Raw genomic sequence first — 13,843 nt, 5'->3', positions numbered from 1 at the left:
ATTTTGGGGAGAAGAACTGTTTTCTTTTAAACTGATTGGTGATGGAGCAGCAGACTGACATCTGCAGCAGGAAACTGGCCTGATGACAACCTCGTATCAGGTCTGTCCTGAGCTGAAGCCGATTCCCACAAACAGAATCCAGAGCAGGTGACAGATAATTGAGAGACAGAACTGCTCTTTGTTTCCAGAAGAGAGCCGACGGATGTGACAGAGCAGAGCCCATTCCTGTTGCATGCTGGGCAGAGACCAACCACCGTCTCCGTCTGGATGTGCAGTTCAGTTCAGAGCAGAGCTCGGGTCAACAGGAGTCCAGCTGAAGATCTAGACCTCATTCAGCTCAGGGTCTTAGGATTTTTAGAAAAGCTGAGGTCATGAGTCTAAATTCCTTTTTTCTTCGAGGCTTCTCATTCATTCGTTTATCTCCGTAAATGTTGGTGTAGAGAGAGATTTCTCAACAGCGATAAAACTGCAGGTTTCATCCAGCAGTTTATTTCTCCATTGTGTGGTGAGGATTCCTGCCCCCTGCTGGTCAGACTGTGTCCTGCAGCTGTAGCAGTTATTGATCAGGGAGCCTGAGGGTGAGTTTATCCTCGTGATATGTGTCCAGATGTTTCCTGGTATGAAACTGGCTCATGACTAACAGACAATCGATGTCTCAAAGGTTAACCTGAAGTCTCAGTGCTCTGCAGGACACTGACCTGAGTTCAGCTACAACTGCACAACTCTGAGTGTCTGAACACACGGCTGTCTACCTGCTCAGGTAAGATTTAAAACTTGAATCCTTTTTGCTTATTCAGATCACTTCTCTTTATAAAAGATGCTTTATTTGTCAGGTTCTTAGAGACACTGAGTCTGTTCCGTCGCACGTGTTGGAAACACATTTATTTCCTCTGGTTACCTGCATGAAAAACAATTTTTCTCTCTTACCGATTGTGTTTGTTCATATTTTTTACTTTTTTCTCTTTCACCGTAAAATATACAAATATTTTAAAACATAATATGTAAGCAAGTGTAAAATATATGTTACGCACAAATAACAACAAAACATTTGAAAGTTCAATCTCCGAATAGAAGACAGCTTTTTATCTTTAATTTAATCAGATTTAATCAGGATGCAGTGACAGTTATATTAAGGGATCTATTTTGTCAGGGATCATCTATGTTTTTATTTGTATTTATTATATTTCGGACGTTAAACTCAATGTTCCTACTTTTATCTGTAAATGTCAACTTTGGTCTTTGATGTGAATTAATTCCTGTGTTTAAATATCAGTTCAGTTCTATTCAAAATACTTTATTTGTCCCTTAAGGGGAAACTTGAGACAGCAAGTTCGCACACGTGAAAACAATCTAAAACAATCTTAATGGCATGAAATTTAATGGCAACAATATCCAACACCACAAAAACACATTGTGTCAAAAATCTTTAAATTAAAAAAAAAAAAAAAAAAAATAGAAAAAGATTTAGGTTTAAAATTGATGGATTTCATTTTGGCTAAATGTTGTAATATTGATTTAAAAAGTGTTAAATGTCAGATTTTATTTGAGAAACAAAATCAGACGCTCAGTGTTGGGGATTGTAGAGTAACTGGGGATGACAGCTCAGTGTGCCAGTGTTTGGTTTGAGTGCAGGTGGTTGTAGGTGTGTTAAAGGTACTGATGACTTCCACACTGAAAACAGAAAAACTGAACAATTTTGGAAGTGTAAACCAATCATTCTACTTATGATTTATATCTTTTTATTGTGTCATTTATGTAGAGTTGAAAGGATTCATTGATAAGTTGACCATCAGAAAATCAATCAGCATCTTGATGAGTCATTAACTTAAAACGAGCCTTTGGTGTCAGTTTATCCAGTCTCTCAGATTTTCTCTGTTTTTTATCACATAAACTGAATTTCTTTGGGCTTTGGACAAAACGAAACATCAGATTCTACTTTCACATATTTTATTTTTGTTTTTGAGATTTTTTTGAAACCATCAGATCTGTGTGCAGCCACGAGGAGGCTGGAACCTTCCTCACATTAACACGTGAAACCAACAGAAATGTCAGATTTCCATCACGTTCTCCACGTGTTATTTTCCATCGTCTGAGCTTCGACTGCAGCTCTTTTAACGACCTCGTCTCGCCGCGTCCTCTTCTTCTGTGGTGGTTTAACGGCAGCGACTGGAGAATCTGCTCCACCGGCTGTTGATCAGGTCAGATTCGATCAGCAGCAGCGGAGGGAAACCAGACTCCACTCAGGTTTTTCTTTTGGTAAATTTCCTCCAGGTTCAGTTATAATTTGAGCTCCATTGGGATGAAACCTGACGAGTGATGACATGAATTCCCTAATTCCCCCCTTTTACTGATGATAACTCAGTGTTTTATTTTGTTGATAATGGCCTCCTGCTTCTGTTAGCGGCAGATGTGTCACAGTGGAATCTAGACCGAGTGCAGACCTCAGCCAAAGAGAAAAACGCCCTATCTCGCAATGTTAAGCAAAGTGATAAAAAAGCTCCTGGATCCGGCTCTTTAACTGGATCCGCGTCCCATCCTTCCACCAAGATTGGTGCAAATCGGTTCAGTAGTGTTCAGGTAATGCTGCAGACAAACCAAAAAACAAGACGCGGGTGAAAACATCACCTCCTTGGCAGAGGTAACGAGTCTTGGACTTTACTGTCTCATCATTTATAAATGTGTCTCTCCAGGATGAGGGCTGCTGATTGGCTCTTGGTTCTGGCGTTCCTGCCGCTCGTCTCTCTCGCCGTACGTCCGGACATCTGCAGCGCCAAACCCAAAGACCTGCCTCTGGAGCCGCGCTGCATATACCGCAGCCCCGACCCCGAGGGCCCGACCCTGGAGCCCGAGCCGGTTCCCGAGTCCACCAACCCCCGAGTGTTGGAGCTGTCGAAGGCCAACAGCCGCTTCGCCCTGTCGCTGTACAAACAGCTGGCCCTCAGCAAGACTCCCGAGTACAACATCTTCATGTCCCCCATCAGCGTCTCCACCGCATTCGCCATGACCAAACTGGGAGCCTGCAACCAGACGCTCAAGCAGATCATGACGGTCAGAGAGGACATTACCGACAGTAACATGTCACATTAAAGAAATGATAATGATCAAGAGGCAACAGAAACGTCTCACTTTTCATGGCCACTTTCTTAATTTCGGAGGTTCACAGATTTCACTAGAAAGGCCTGAGAGAAGCTTCGTCGTTTAAAAATGTAATTTTCATTAGAAATATCTAATAATTAACTCATTGCATAAATCAACAAGTCAAAAGCAAAGGTCCAGTTTAATGTTTTATTTTGGTCAAACATTGTTGGACAAATGGAAAATGAAAATGAAAAGTCCATTTAAGTCCGGTTTAAATTCAGCCAGGACTCACATCAGGGTTGTGAGCTTTTATTTCAGTCTGACTGATCCTGAGGTCACAGACGGTCCCAACAGAGCCTGAGAGACAACATTTAATGAACGTGAGGAGGTGGAGGAGGAGATGAAATGTTCAGTTTGCATTAGCAGTAACTTAATACAGCACTTTTTCCAGGAATTTTTTATAATTTAAAATATAGCAATACTTTCATCAGTGGCCACAGGCTCGGTCACAACTGTGTGTTACCTCATCCAGTGAAAGATAGTGAATTAACATTTATTTTTATTTATTTAGACATTTATTTAAATGAAATGTTCCTGATTGACACTTTAAGAAGTTTTAAGATATTGTTCAGTTCACATTTAAATGTTTGATCAAACAGAATCATGAGATTAACCCTGATATGATCCAGGGTTTAATTGAATCTTGGTTTACCTTTATCTTCACAATAACTTGAATCATCTGTTCGAGCTTTAACTTCGCTTAAACCTCCACCTTTGCTTCGCCCAAACCTGAACCCGAACCCAGCTCATGTGTTCCTGTCTTCGTCACCCTGCAGGTGTTTGAGTTTGACACCACCAAGGAAAAGACGTCAGATCAGATCCACTTCTTCTTTGCCAAACTGAACTGTCGTCTGTACAGGAAGAAGGACAAGACCACGGAGCTAATCTCTGCAAACAGACTGTTCGGAGAAAAATCTCTGGTCTTCAACGAGACGTTTCAGAACATCAGCGAGATTGTGTACGGAGCCAAACTGCTGCCTCTCAACTTCAAGGTAACGTCTCATCCAGCACACTTACATCTCAAAGCTCTGATATCTGACAGCAGTTACCCTAATTAACCTGGTTCTCTGCTGCAGGAGAATCCGGACAGGGCCCGGGCCACCATCAACAACTGGATCTCCAACAAAACGGAGAACCGGATCCGGGACACGCTGCCAGCGGGGGCGCTGGACTCCACCACAATCCTGGTCCTTGTCAACACCATATACTTTAAGGTGCCTGACTGATGGAAGACTGAACTCCTTCTTTGTGCATTGCTCAGATCTTTAAGATCAGGTTGTCTCTCGTTGATCTGGACTGAAGGTCCAGTGGAGGATCTTTTATGTATGTGTTCTCTGTGGGTCTACACTATGATTGTAAAAACTGATAATGAATCAGATTGGATTGCAGTTGTCCATTGAGTTGAATGCCAAGGGACCGAGTTAGACCCGGTCTGTTCCAGGCCGGTCCTGGTTCAGTTGTTGTTGACTGGCAGATAGAATCATGTAGTGTGTGAGACAGTATGTTAAAAGTCTAATGGTTTGTCCTCTGATCCAGTCTCTGTCCATCATCAATGGTAGAAGTACACAGATATTTTATTTAAGTAAAAGTACGAATACCACAATGTAAAAATGCTCCATCTCAAGTAAAAGTCCTGCATTTGAAATCTTCCGTAAGTGAACGTACAGAGGAAGCATCAGCTAAAGTTACTACAAGTATTACAAGTGAAAGTACTTGTTTTGCAGAAAATCTTCCCATGACTGACACACAGTCACTTTATTGTGTTGTACATTTAATTAAAAATGGGTAAAACTGCCCTTTTTATCAATCAACCTGAATTCAATAACCCATAATGACAAAGTGAAAACACGATTTTAGAAAGTCTTGCATATCTGTAATTTACAAAAGTCTCCGAACCCTTAATTCAATTCTTTGTAGAAGCCCCTTTGGTTGGCAGTTACAGCTTCCAGTCTCTAGAAGCTTCGCACGTCTGGATTTGGGCAGTTTGTCACATTCGTCCTTTATGTACCGTTAGCTAGTTTAGTCCAGTGGTTCCCAACCTAGGGGTCGGACCCCTCCAGAGGGTCACCAGGTAAATCTAAAGGCTGTATTGAAGAATCTCTTTTGATGAGAACTTGTGGCCGAATCCAGAAGACAGGGTTGACTATCACTGTTGTATGTCTATATCTTTAGCTTTCCTATACTTGTCTGTATAGTGAATATGTATGGTTTTGTATTGCATTGCTGGAATTGCCTTAGTTTCATTTTGTGCACATTGAATTATGGCAAAAAACTAAAAAGCCTATTGAAGCACGTTGCAGCGTTTCTGATTAATCTCCGTGGCCAAGTCGGACAAGCCATAACAACAAAGAAACGCCATTTTTTGTTGTTATGGAATCTTGGTTTATACCAAATAATAAAATGAAAACTGCTTCAAGAACAAATAGGGATCCATTTTGTAATGTTACCTGTTCGTGTGTTTTAGGTCAGTGTGTTCAGAGAGATTAAGTTTTCTTGTTGGGCGACAGATGTTGTCAGTTCTAGTCCCAGAGTTGATCCCGAGATGTGGATCAGGTGTTTTGTTGCATTAGTGCATTTTGGATGTGACATTCATTGTTGTGCTGAGCTGCATGTTGGTGAAGTTTTGAAAAAGGGAAGTCAGTATAGAAAAAGTGAGTTAGCAATTGTTAAAAAGAAAACTAAGTACAGTACTTTATTAAATGTACTTCATTACTTTCCAGCACTGCCTGTTGCTCTTATAATAATTATTTTAAATATCTTTGATGTTTACAATTGGAATCAGGACCATTTACATCACGTGTGCAAGCAGGAAAAATAATAATAAAAACAAAAATGCTGAGAAATTCGACAAAACTACCTAAACTCTGCAGTTAAAACGTCTCTCCATCCATTTTCTCATCTCAAGTTAGTGTTTTATCTGTTCGTTTCCCTTTGCGCTGCAAATTTCTTTGTAAATTATCGAGGCAAACTGCTAAAAGTGGGGCAGTGCGCTCCATCTTTGAACGTCAGTAAAAATTAGGTCAAAGCATTAATTTGGTTTGGAAACCTTGACTCCACATCAGTGGTATGCTCTGCTGCTGGTCCCACAGGTTTGAATGCAAAGAGTATTTGATAAAGCTTTAATAGGAGGCGGTTCGCTTTTATTAAGATTTTATTTAAATCTCTCCAAAATGGTCTTGGAAACGTGGGCGGGAGCTCAGAGGATCAGAAATATAAAGCAGGAGGTTGTCGGCAAACAGTGGTCAGCCCTGCCTTTTCCCACAATAGAGAGTAAATAATTTGAATTATAAAATTTGATTGGAATTTTCCTCTGAGAGTTGACGTACACTACTGCTGTTTCTGCCTCTCAGGGTCAGTGGAAGAACAAGTTCGACAAAGAAAACGTCTTCATCACAGACTTCCAAGTTAGCGTGGGTCACAGCTGCTCGGTCAACATGATGTACCAGGAGACCAGGTTCAGGTACAGGCACCTCCCCGACGACCAGGTGCAACTGCTGGAGATGCCGTACCGCGGAGACGACATCACCATGGTGATCATCCTGCCGAGCAGAGGCACCACGCTCAGTAAGGTAATCAGTCAGGTTTTTAGACTTGATGTTGTCCATGTGTCTTTGTTCTAATCAAGACCTTTTTATTAACAAACAGCATTTGAACAGAACAGATGCAACAAATGACACAAATATTTTCCCTTTTCTGCTTCGTCCGTCGCACCACAAACAAAATGGAAAAAAAAATTCAAAATAAGTTATAATAACAAAATGATAACAATAAGTAAACAGATAATCATCTGTATCAGATGACAGTTTGTTGGTTGTTTGTTTTTGAGAGTTCAACTGTTCACAGGTTCTGATGGACTCCAAAGTCTAAGGCTGGTGTCAACCTGGACATTGCTTAGGAGCCTAGACCACGGTCCAATCAAGTCCCGGTCCTGTTGGTTTGGTGCTCTTTCTCCGTTCACAAGTACTATTGTAGGGCTCGAGTTACTAGGACCACCAGGCTACCTCCAGCCTGTCAGCTAGGTTATCAGGTATCAGAAGCCTTGAATGAGTGAGCGGACAGGACCAAAAAGATGAAAACACTTCTGTCTTTCAATAGATCATAAGCATCTACTCGGTCTTATTCAGCACAACAAACAAATACAAAATCTAGAAATATAGAAAAGTAAAAAAGATAACTATTCTTTGTTAATACAAGGGAGTAATTCTTCCTAAAAAAAAAAAAAGTCCTCAAAGCTATTTTCCCTACGATGTTTTTCCCTTAGATCCTTCTTCAAGAAGAATCAGACCCTTCTCACAGTTACAGCTTTTCTATGGCTGGAGCTGAGAGGAGGGCTTCGCTACTTCTATCATATCAGTAGTCTAGGCATTTGATTGGTTATATGGAACAGGCATTCAGTGAACACAGGGGCAGACAGTACAAATCAGGTCATTACATGTGTTGTACACGTGGTCATACATCAGCAAAGTCCTGTTTTTTGAGGAGTCACACATACGCTGCGGGCGGTTGGAAAAGTACCGTTCCATTCATAACTGAGAAGCAGCAGCAGCAGCAAACAGTATGTATCATCAACAAAGTCCAGCAGAACATCACACTCGTTTAAACAGCCGCTCTCAAATGTCTTTTCAGTCTGTGAATCGAAGCCGACATCGTCTCTCTTCTCTACCTTTCCTTTCCTTTACTCGTATGGTCTCTTACCGTTGTATGGCTCGGCAAAACCCACTCTTGCTCTGTGCTCTCTCGTAACACAACTCTTCATACACACAGATTTAAAAAAACGATTTATCTTTTCTCAATTGATTGTTCATTCGTTTCGCCCAGAAAATGTCAAAAAAGTAGTACCAATGTCCATCAGTTTCAAGGACTCCAAGGTGACGTCTTCAGATGTCTGGGTCTTTATCGTTTGTCCTTGTCCGATTCGAGGGTCTAATGTCAGGGGGGGTCTTATGCTGTGCAGACTGTTAAAGCCTTTGAGGCAAATTTGTGATTTGTGATATTGGGTTGTATAAATAAAATTTGCCTTGACTTGGGTTTTGGACTGTTGGTCGGACAAAAAAAAAGATAATCAGTTCACTGGGATATAAAACAGAAAATCTGAGACACTATAAACTGTAATGAGAAAACGTTTGACAGTTTTGTTTGTAAAATGACTTTAAAACAGTTAATCATTTTTCAAAACAGCTACTGATCAATCAACTAATGGATTCAACCCAGCTTCAATGTATAAGAAACCATTTTCAGGTGCTTTAACATTTATTTCCTTATTTCCTTTAACATTTAGCTCTTAATTAACTCTGCTTTTACATTAGTGTTACAGAGCTGACGCTCATTAGTATCTGACACTGTGGGACCACCTTCAGGCAAAATCAAGACCACCACACAGATTTTTGGTGTTTTGGTTTTGTCAAAATAAAACTACCCTCAAGGCTGACTGTTATTTAGCAAATTACATGTATGTTTTGTTTTTTTTGTTTTGTTTTTTTTATACCCAACTGTGTCAAGATTTTGGTTTTCTCTTTGTTTAGATGGAGAAGCTTCTCAAACAGTCTATAGCGAAACAATATTCAAGTTTGAGGAGATTATCGTGGACTCCTGGCAGGATGGGGACGTAAACCAGACATTCGTCTGCATATAAATTGACATTTACTTTGAATCACGTGGCATGTTTCTGGGCGGAAGCATGTACAATGAAAAAAATGCTGTGGTCCTCATACAGGGCCTTTCTGTACTCTACAGGAGAAAACATGACAATCGTAGGACCGGATGTTGTAAATGACAGGGAGCAGGATATAAATTTCATGGATTATGGTATTTTCAGAGTACTTGAACGTTTTTGTTTGTGTGTGTTTAGGTGGAGGAGAGTCTGGACCTGAATAAACTGAACAGTTGGTTGAACGGGATGAAGGAGACCACTGTCTCCGTCAATGTCCCTAGGTTCAGGTTGGAGGACAGTTTCAGTCTGAAGGAGAAGCTGCAGGCCATGGGACTGACCGACCTTTTCAGCCCTGAGAAGGCCAGCCTGCCAGGTAATTCAGCCTGAATTATATCCATTTATCTCAGCTCAAAATCCAGATCAAACTGACTTAAATCTGGATTAAGAAAATGAGCAGTGGGAGTACAGGTACTTTCAGATTACATACTGGATCTGGACCGTACGCCACAGGTTGCTGCTGTAGATGTTTATCTTTAATCTACATGTGAAGTGAGTTTAATGAGCTGAAACAAGAACTAAAAGGTGTTAGAAAAGATTTTACTTTAACTATGAGAGACAGGACATTTTCTGAGTCCGGTTGAAGTTTGGATTGACAGGTGAGTTTCTGTTCTACCTGCCAGTCACCTGTCTGTGTGTGTTTGTTTCAGGGATGTTGGAGGACGGCAGTGATGGTCTCTACATCTCAGATGCCTACCATAAAGCTTTCCTGGAAGTAAGTCAAATACTGCTGACATCACTGACAGCTGCTCACTGATTGGCTCATATAGTCAGGTGTGTAGTCACCTGTGTAGACGGAGATCAAGTCAGAAAGTTTAGGCTGAATCCAAATGTCTGTACTTCACCGCACGTGCGGACTTGTGGACTTAACAGGCGCGTTAACGGGAAGTCCGTGAGTGTTGAGCGCTGTCCAAATCCACAATCCATCAAGTCCACAAAAGACATCAAGCGGACTTTCTGTGGACTTAAAGAGAGTCCACTTCAGGTGCAGACTTAACCTGACTTTTCTTTACCATAATCAAAAGCGATGGATGGATGTGGTAATGTAGAAAAATAGTAACGATAATATGTACTATATTTATCTTTGAAGACATTTGCTTTTTCCGTGGCTGGTGTATACGGTTTTTGTACACTGCTCAAACAAATTAAAGGAACACTTTTTAATCAGAGTATTGCATCAAGTCAATTAAACTTCCGGGATATTGATCTGGTCAGTTAAGTTGCAGAGGGCAACCCCCTCATGTTAATCAGTTTCAGCTGCTTTGGTGTTAATGAAATTAACAACAGGTGCACTAGAGGGGCCAATGAGACGACCCCCAAAACAGGAATACTTTTCCAGGTGGAGGTCACGGACATTTTTTCCCCCCTCATCTTTTCTGACTGTTTTTCACTAGTTTTGCATTTGGCTGGGGTCAGTGTCACCACTGGTAGCATGAGGCGATACCCGGACCCTACAGAGGTTGCACAGGCAGTCCAACTCCTCCAGGATGGCACATCAATACGTGCCATTGCCAGAAGGTTTGCTGTGTCTCCCAGCACAGTCTCAAGAGCTGGGAGGAGATCCCAGGAGACAGGTAGTTACTCTAGGACAGCTGGACATGGCCGTAGAAGGTCCTTAACCCATCAACAGGACCTGTATCTGCTCCTTTGTGCAAAGAGGAAAAGGATGAGCACTGCCAGAGCCCTACAACATGACCTCCAGCAGGCCACTGGTGTGAATGTCTCTGACCAAACAATCAGAAAAAGACATCATGAGGGTGGCCTGAGGGCCCGACGTCCTCTGGTGGGCCCTGTGCGCGCTGCCCAGCACCGTGGAGCTCGATTGGCATTTGCCATAGAAAAGAGAATTGGCAGGTCCACCACTAGCGCCCTGTGCTTTTCACAGTTGAGAGCAGGTTCACCCTGAGCACATGTGACAGATTTGAAAGGGTCTGGAGAAGCCGTGGAGAACGTTATGCTGCCTGTAACATCATTCAGCATGACCGGTTTGGTGGTGGGTCAGTGATGGTCTGGGGAGGCATATCCATGGAGGGACGCACAGACCTCTACAGGCTAGACAACGGCACCCTGACTGCAATATACTGATACTGTATCGGGATGAGATCTCGGACCCATCGTCAGACCCTACGCTGGTGCAGTGGGTCCTGGGTTCGTTCTGGTGCACGACAATGCCCGGCCTCATGTGGCGAGAGTATACAGGCAGTTCCTGGAGGATGAAGGATTTGATACCATTGACGGGCCCCCACGCTCACCTGACCTAAATCCAATAGAACACCTCTGGGAAATTATGTTTCGGTCCATCAGACACCGCCAGGTTGCACCTCAGACTTTCCAGGAGCTCAGTGATGCCCTGGTCCAGATCTGGAAGGAGATACCCCAGGACACCATCCGTCGTCACATTAGGAGCATGTCCCGACGTTGTCAGGCATGCATACAAGCACGTGGCGGCAACACAGTACCGAGTACCATTTTGAGTTGCTGCGATGGAATTTCAGCAAAATGGACTGGCCTGCCGCATCATTTTTTCACTTTGATTTTCGGAGTGTTTTTGAATTCAGCCTTCTGTAGGTTGATAATTTTCATTTCCACCAAACGATGCGGCATCTTGTCGTTCCTAACCCAGTACCCAGTTCATTTCGGTATAGATATCCAGCATGATTTGAGATCTGATGTGTTCCTTCATTTTTTCTGAGCAGTGTAGTCAGGCTTCATATTGCACGTACAGGCTGAATAATTTGGATTTGTTGCCGATTGGTTTTTGCCCATCTGTGCTTCGAAGATCTTCAGTTGAGGGTTTAATGTTGATATAGTTTTATAATTTATAATTTTATTTAATTTCTTTCAAGCCTTGGTTGTTTTTTTGTCTCATTTTAAACCCTCGCAGATTTGACGTGATGACAGTGAAGGCGTCAGTGCATATATGACAAAAGTCAGCTAAGGTTCGCCCACAGGTCCGGAGGGTGGAGGTTTGGACTCAGTCTCGTTCAACTAGGGCTGGGATGATACGCTACACTGCCAGTTCGGCACTGTCTCGATACTTGGGGGCCATTTCGATATGTATTGAGATTCTTAAGGACTGTGATTCTACAAGTATCGCGATCCGCTATTACAATTCATTGCGATGTTTGTTTGCTTGTTTAACACAAGACGATGGGAAAACGTTGAATCACGCACTTAGACTGCATATCATGGGACAGAAACAATGCACGTCACATCTTTCTGACAGTTTTCCTACAGATCTAGTCATGTCTAACTCTGCATTTCCGAGTAATTTGTAAAACCCACAGTGTTTCTGTACTTTCTGGACTGGATGAATTTAAAACGTGAGGGTGCGGGTTGAACGATCCCTTCTGGTCTCTCACCGTCTTAATAAATTTCAGCAAATACATTTTGCCTTCTGCTCGATAAAAGCAGTAACTTCTTTCCACCTCGTCTATAGTCAAAGGCTAAAATGAAGCAACTGAATTTAAATGATATTGATTCTGGAATTAAAAATGATTTTCAAAATTGTGTAAAAAAAAACAAAAAAATAATTGATCCCCCACAAGAACAAAAAAGCTTAAAAGTGGGTAAAATAAGAAAACAAACAGGAGCGACAGCAACAGGCTGCGTGCGCACAAAAAGAAAGGGGGGGGAGTCAGCCGGTTCAGGCAGAAGAACCGGATCCTAATAAACCTGTTTTCTGGTTCACAGGTGAATGAGGAGGGCAGCGAGGCGGCGGCAGCTACGACCGTGGTGGCGCACGGACGCTCCATCAACTTGAACCGGGAGGTTTTTCTGGCCAACCGACCGTTCCTGCTGCTCATCAGAGAGTCGACCATCAACACGCTGCTGTTCACCGGCAGAGTGGCCAACCCCTGCAACCAGTAGAAACTGTCCAAGAGACGCCGAGCTGCTGCTGTCAGCCACACTGCTGCTTCAATACGAGCTCAAAATCATCAAAATATGAAAAAGAATCGACCTTTTCCTGCGAATATTGTGTTGTAGTAAGACAACGTCAAAATGTACCTACACATTCTGCAGCGTTATACATCCTAGAGTTTAGATGGACTGTATGAAGTTATTATCCTCCCAGATTTGAGTTCTGGTGGATTTGGAGACGTGGTGTCTGGATGCTAAAAACGTCATTCAAATGAGTGCAGGAAAACTGGACCCTGAGCTTCCTATATAAAGAGGTAATTGATGAGTGTAAATACATTTCATTTCATTAGCAGAATAAAATTGGCAGAAAAATAACATTTTTCTGCCATTTTTCTTTCACTGTTTTGTGTTGGTGCTTTCCTGGACTGGCCGGAGCTGCACGCTTCAACCATTTACCTCCATTACTTTTAGCTACGTCAACCATTTACCTCCATTACTTTTAGCTAACTGATAAGACTAGTTTTCAGGCACTCAGTAAAAATGTGCAGTCTTCAGGAGTTAAAGCTGAATCAAGATCATCATTCTGTTCTTTCACGTTGGCTGAGCTGCCGCAGTCTTTCCACGTACCCCCCCTTGTGGGAAGTACTGGTGTCTTTAATCGAAGTGTACTTCTCGGTACGTTGGCGGCGGCCTCTGTATTTGAGGCGAGGTGGGAGGTCTCCACCATAACCGTGTGTATAATGGGGCTGAGTGCGCTCCACCGTCCCACCAGTGTTTGCTGGGGATGCGTGTTGGTAAAGAAGAGGCGGGTGGCTCCAGTTTGACACTTAAAGTGCTTTATTTCCTTAGAAGGAGATGCGACCTGTGAGTGATCTAGTGGTCATAGTGAAAGAAGCTTCTTCACATTTTTCTAAACTATAATCAACCTTTGGCCTCACACCCCCCACTCCCCTCCACCAACATTTTTTAGCAACAGAGACATGCAACAGAAAAGATCTTCACATAAAACCTTTCAGGTTCGTCTACTACAGAACGTGTTAAGTACCTCCTCTTTAAAAAAATGTACAGTATTAAAAGTTAATTTACTAAACTCCATTTTTTCTTTAACTCGATATATTAGGATATACTTTGAGGAAT

At 42.3% G+C, this 13,843-nt stretch overlaps 1 protein-coding gene across 1 annotated transcript; it reads left to right on the top strand.

Annotated features, from left to right (window-relative positions):
* The first annotated feature begins 45 nt into the window (after window positions 1-45).
* On the top strand, window positions 46-13,105 carry serpinc1 (serpin peptidase inhibitor, clade C (antithrombin), member 1). Its single transcript, XM_040129429.1, has 9 exons — window positions 46-578; window positions 662-760; window positions 2,691-3,048; window positions 3,915-4,130; window positions 4,215-4,352; window positions 6,489-6,707; window positions 8,987-9,161; window positions 9,496-9,560; window positions 12,539-13,105. Exons 3-9 carry the CDS (start codon window positions 2,692-2,694, stop codon window positions 12,713-12,715), a joined length of 1,347 nt encoding a protein of 448 aa, XP_039985363.1. The 5' UTR covers window positions 46-578; window positions 662-760; window position 2,691; the 3' UTR covers window positions 12,716-13,105.
* Window positions 13,106-13,843: the final 738 nt, after the last annotated feature.

Source organism: Xiphias gladius, chromosome 6 (genome assembly GCF_016859285.1).
Source record: "Xiphias gladius isolate SHS-SW01 ecotype Sanya breed wild chromosome 6, ASM1685928v1, whole genome shotgun sequence".
Classification (NCBI taxonomy): domain Eukaryota; kingdom Metazoa; phylum Chordata; class Actinopteri; order Istiophoriformes; family Xiphiidae; genus Xiphias; species Xiphias gladius.
This window is presented reverse-complemented; position numbering and strand designations above follow the sequence as displayed.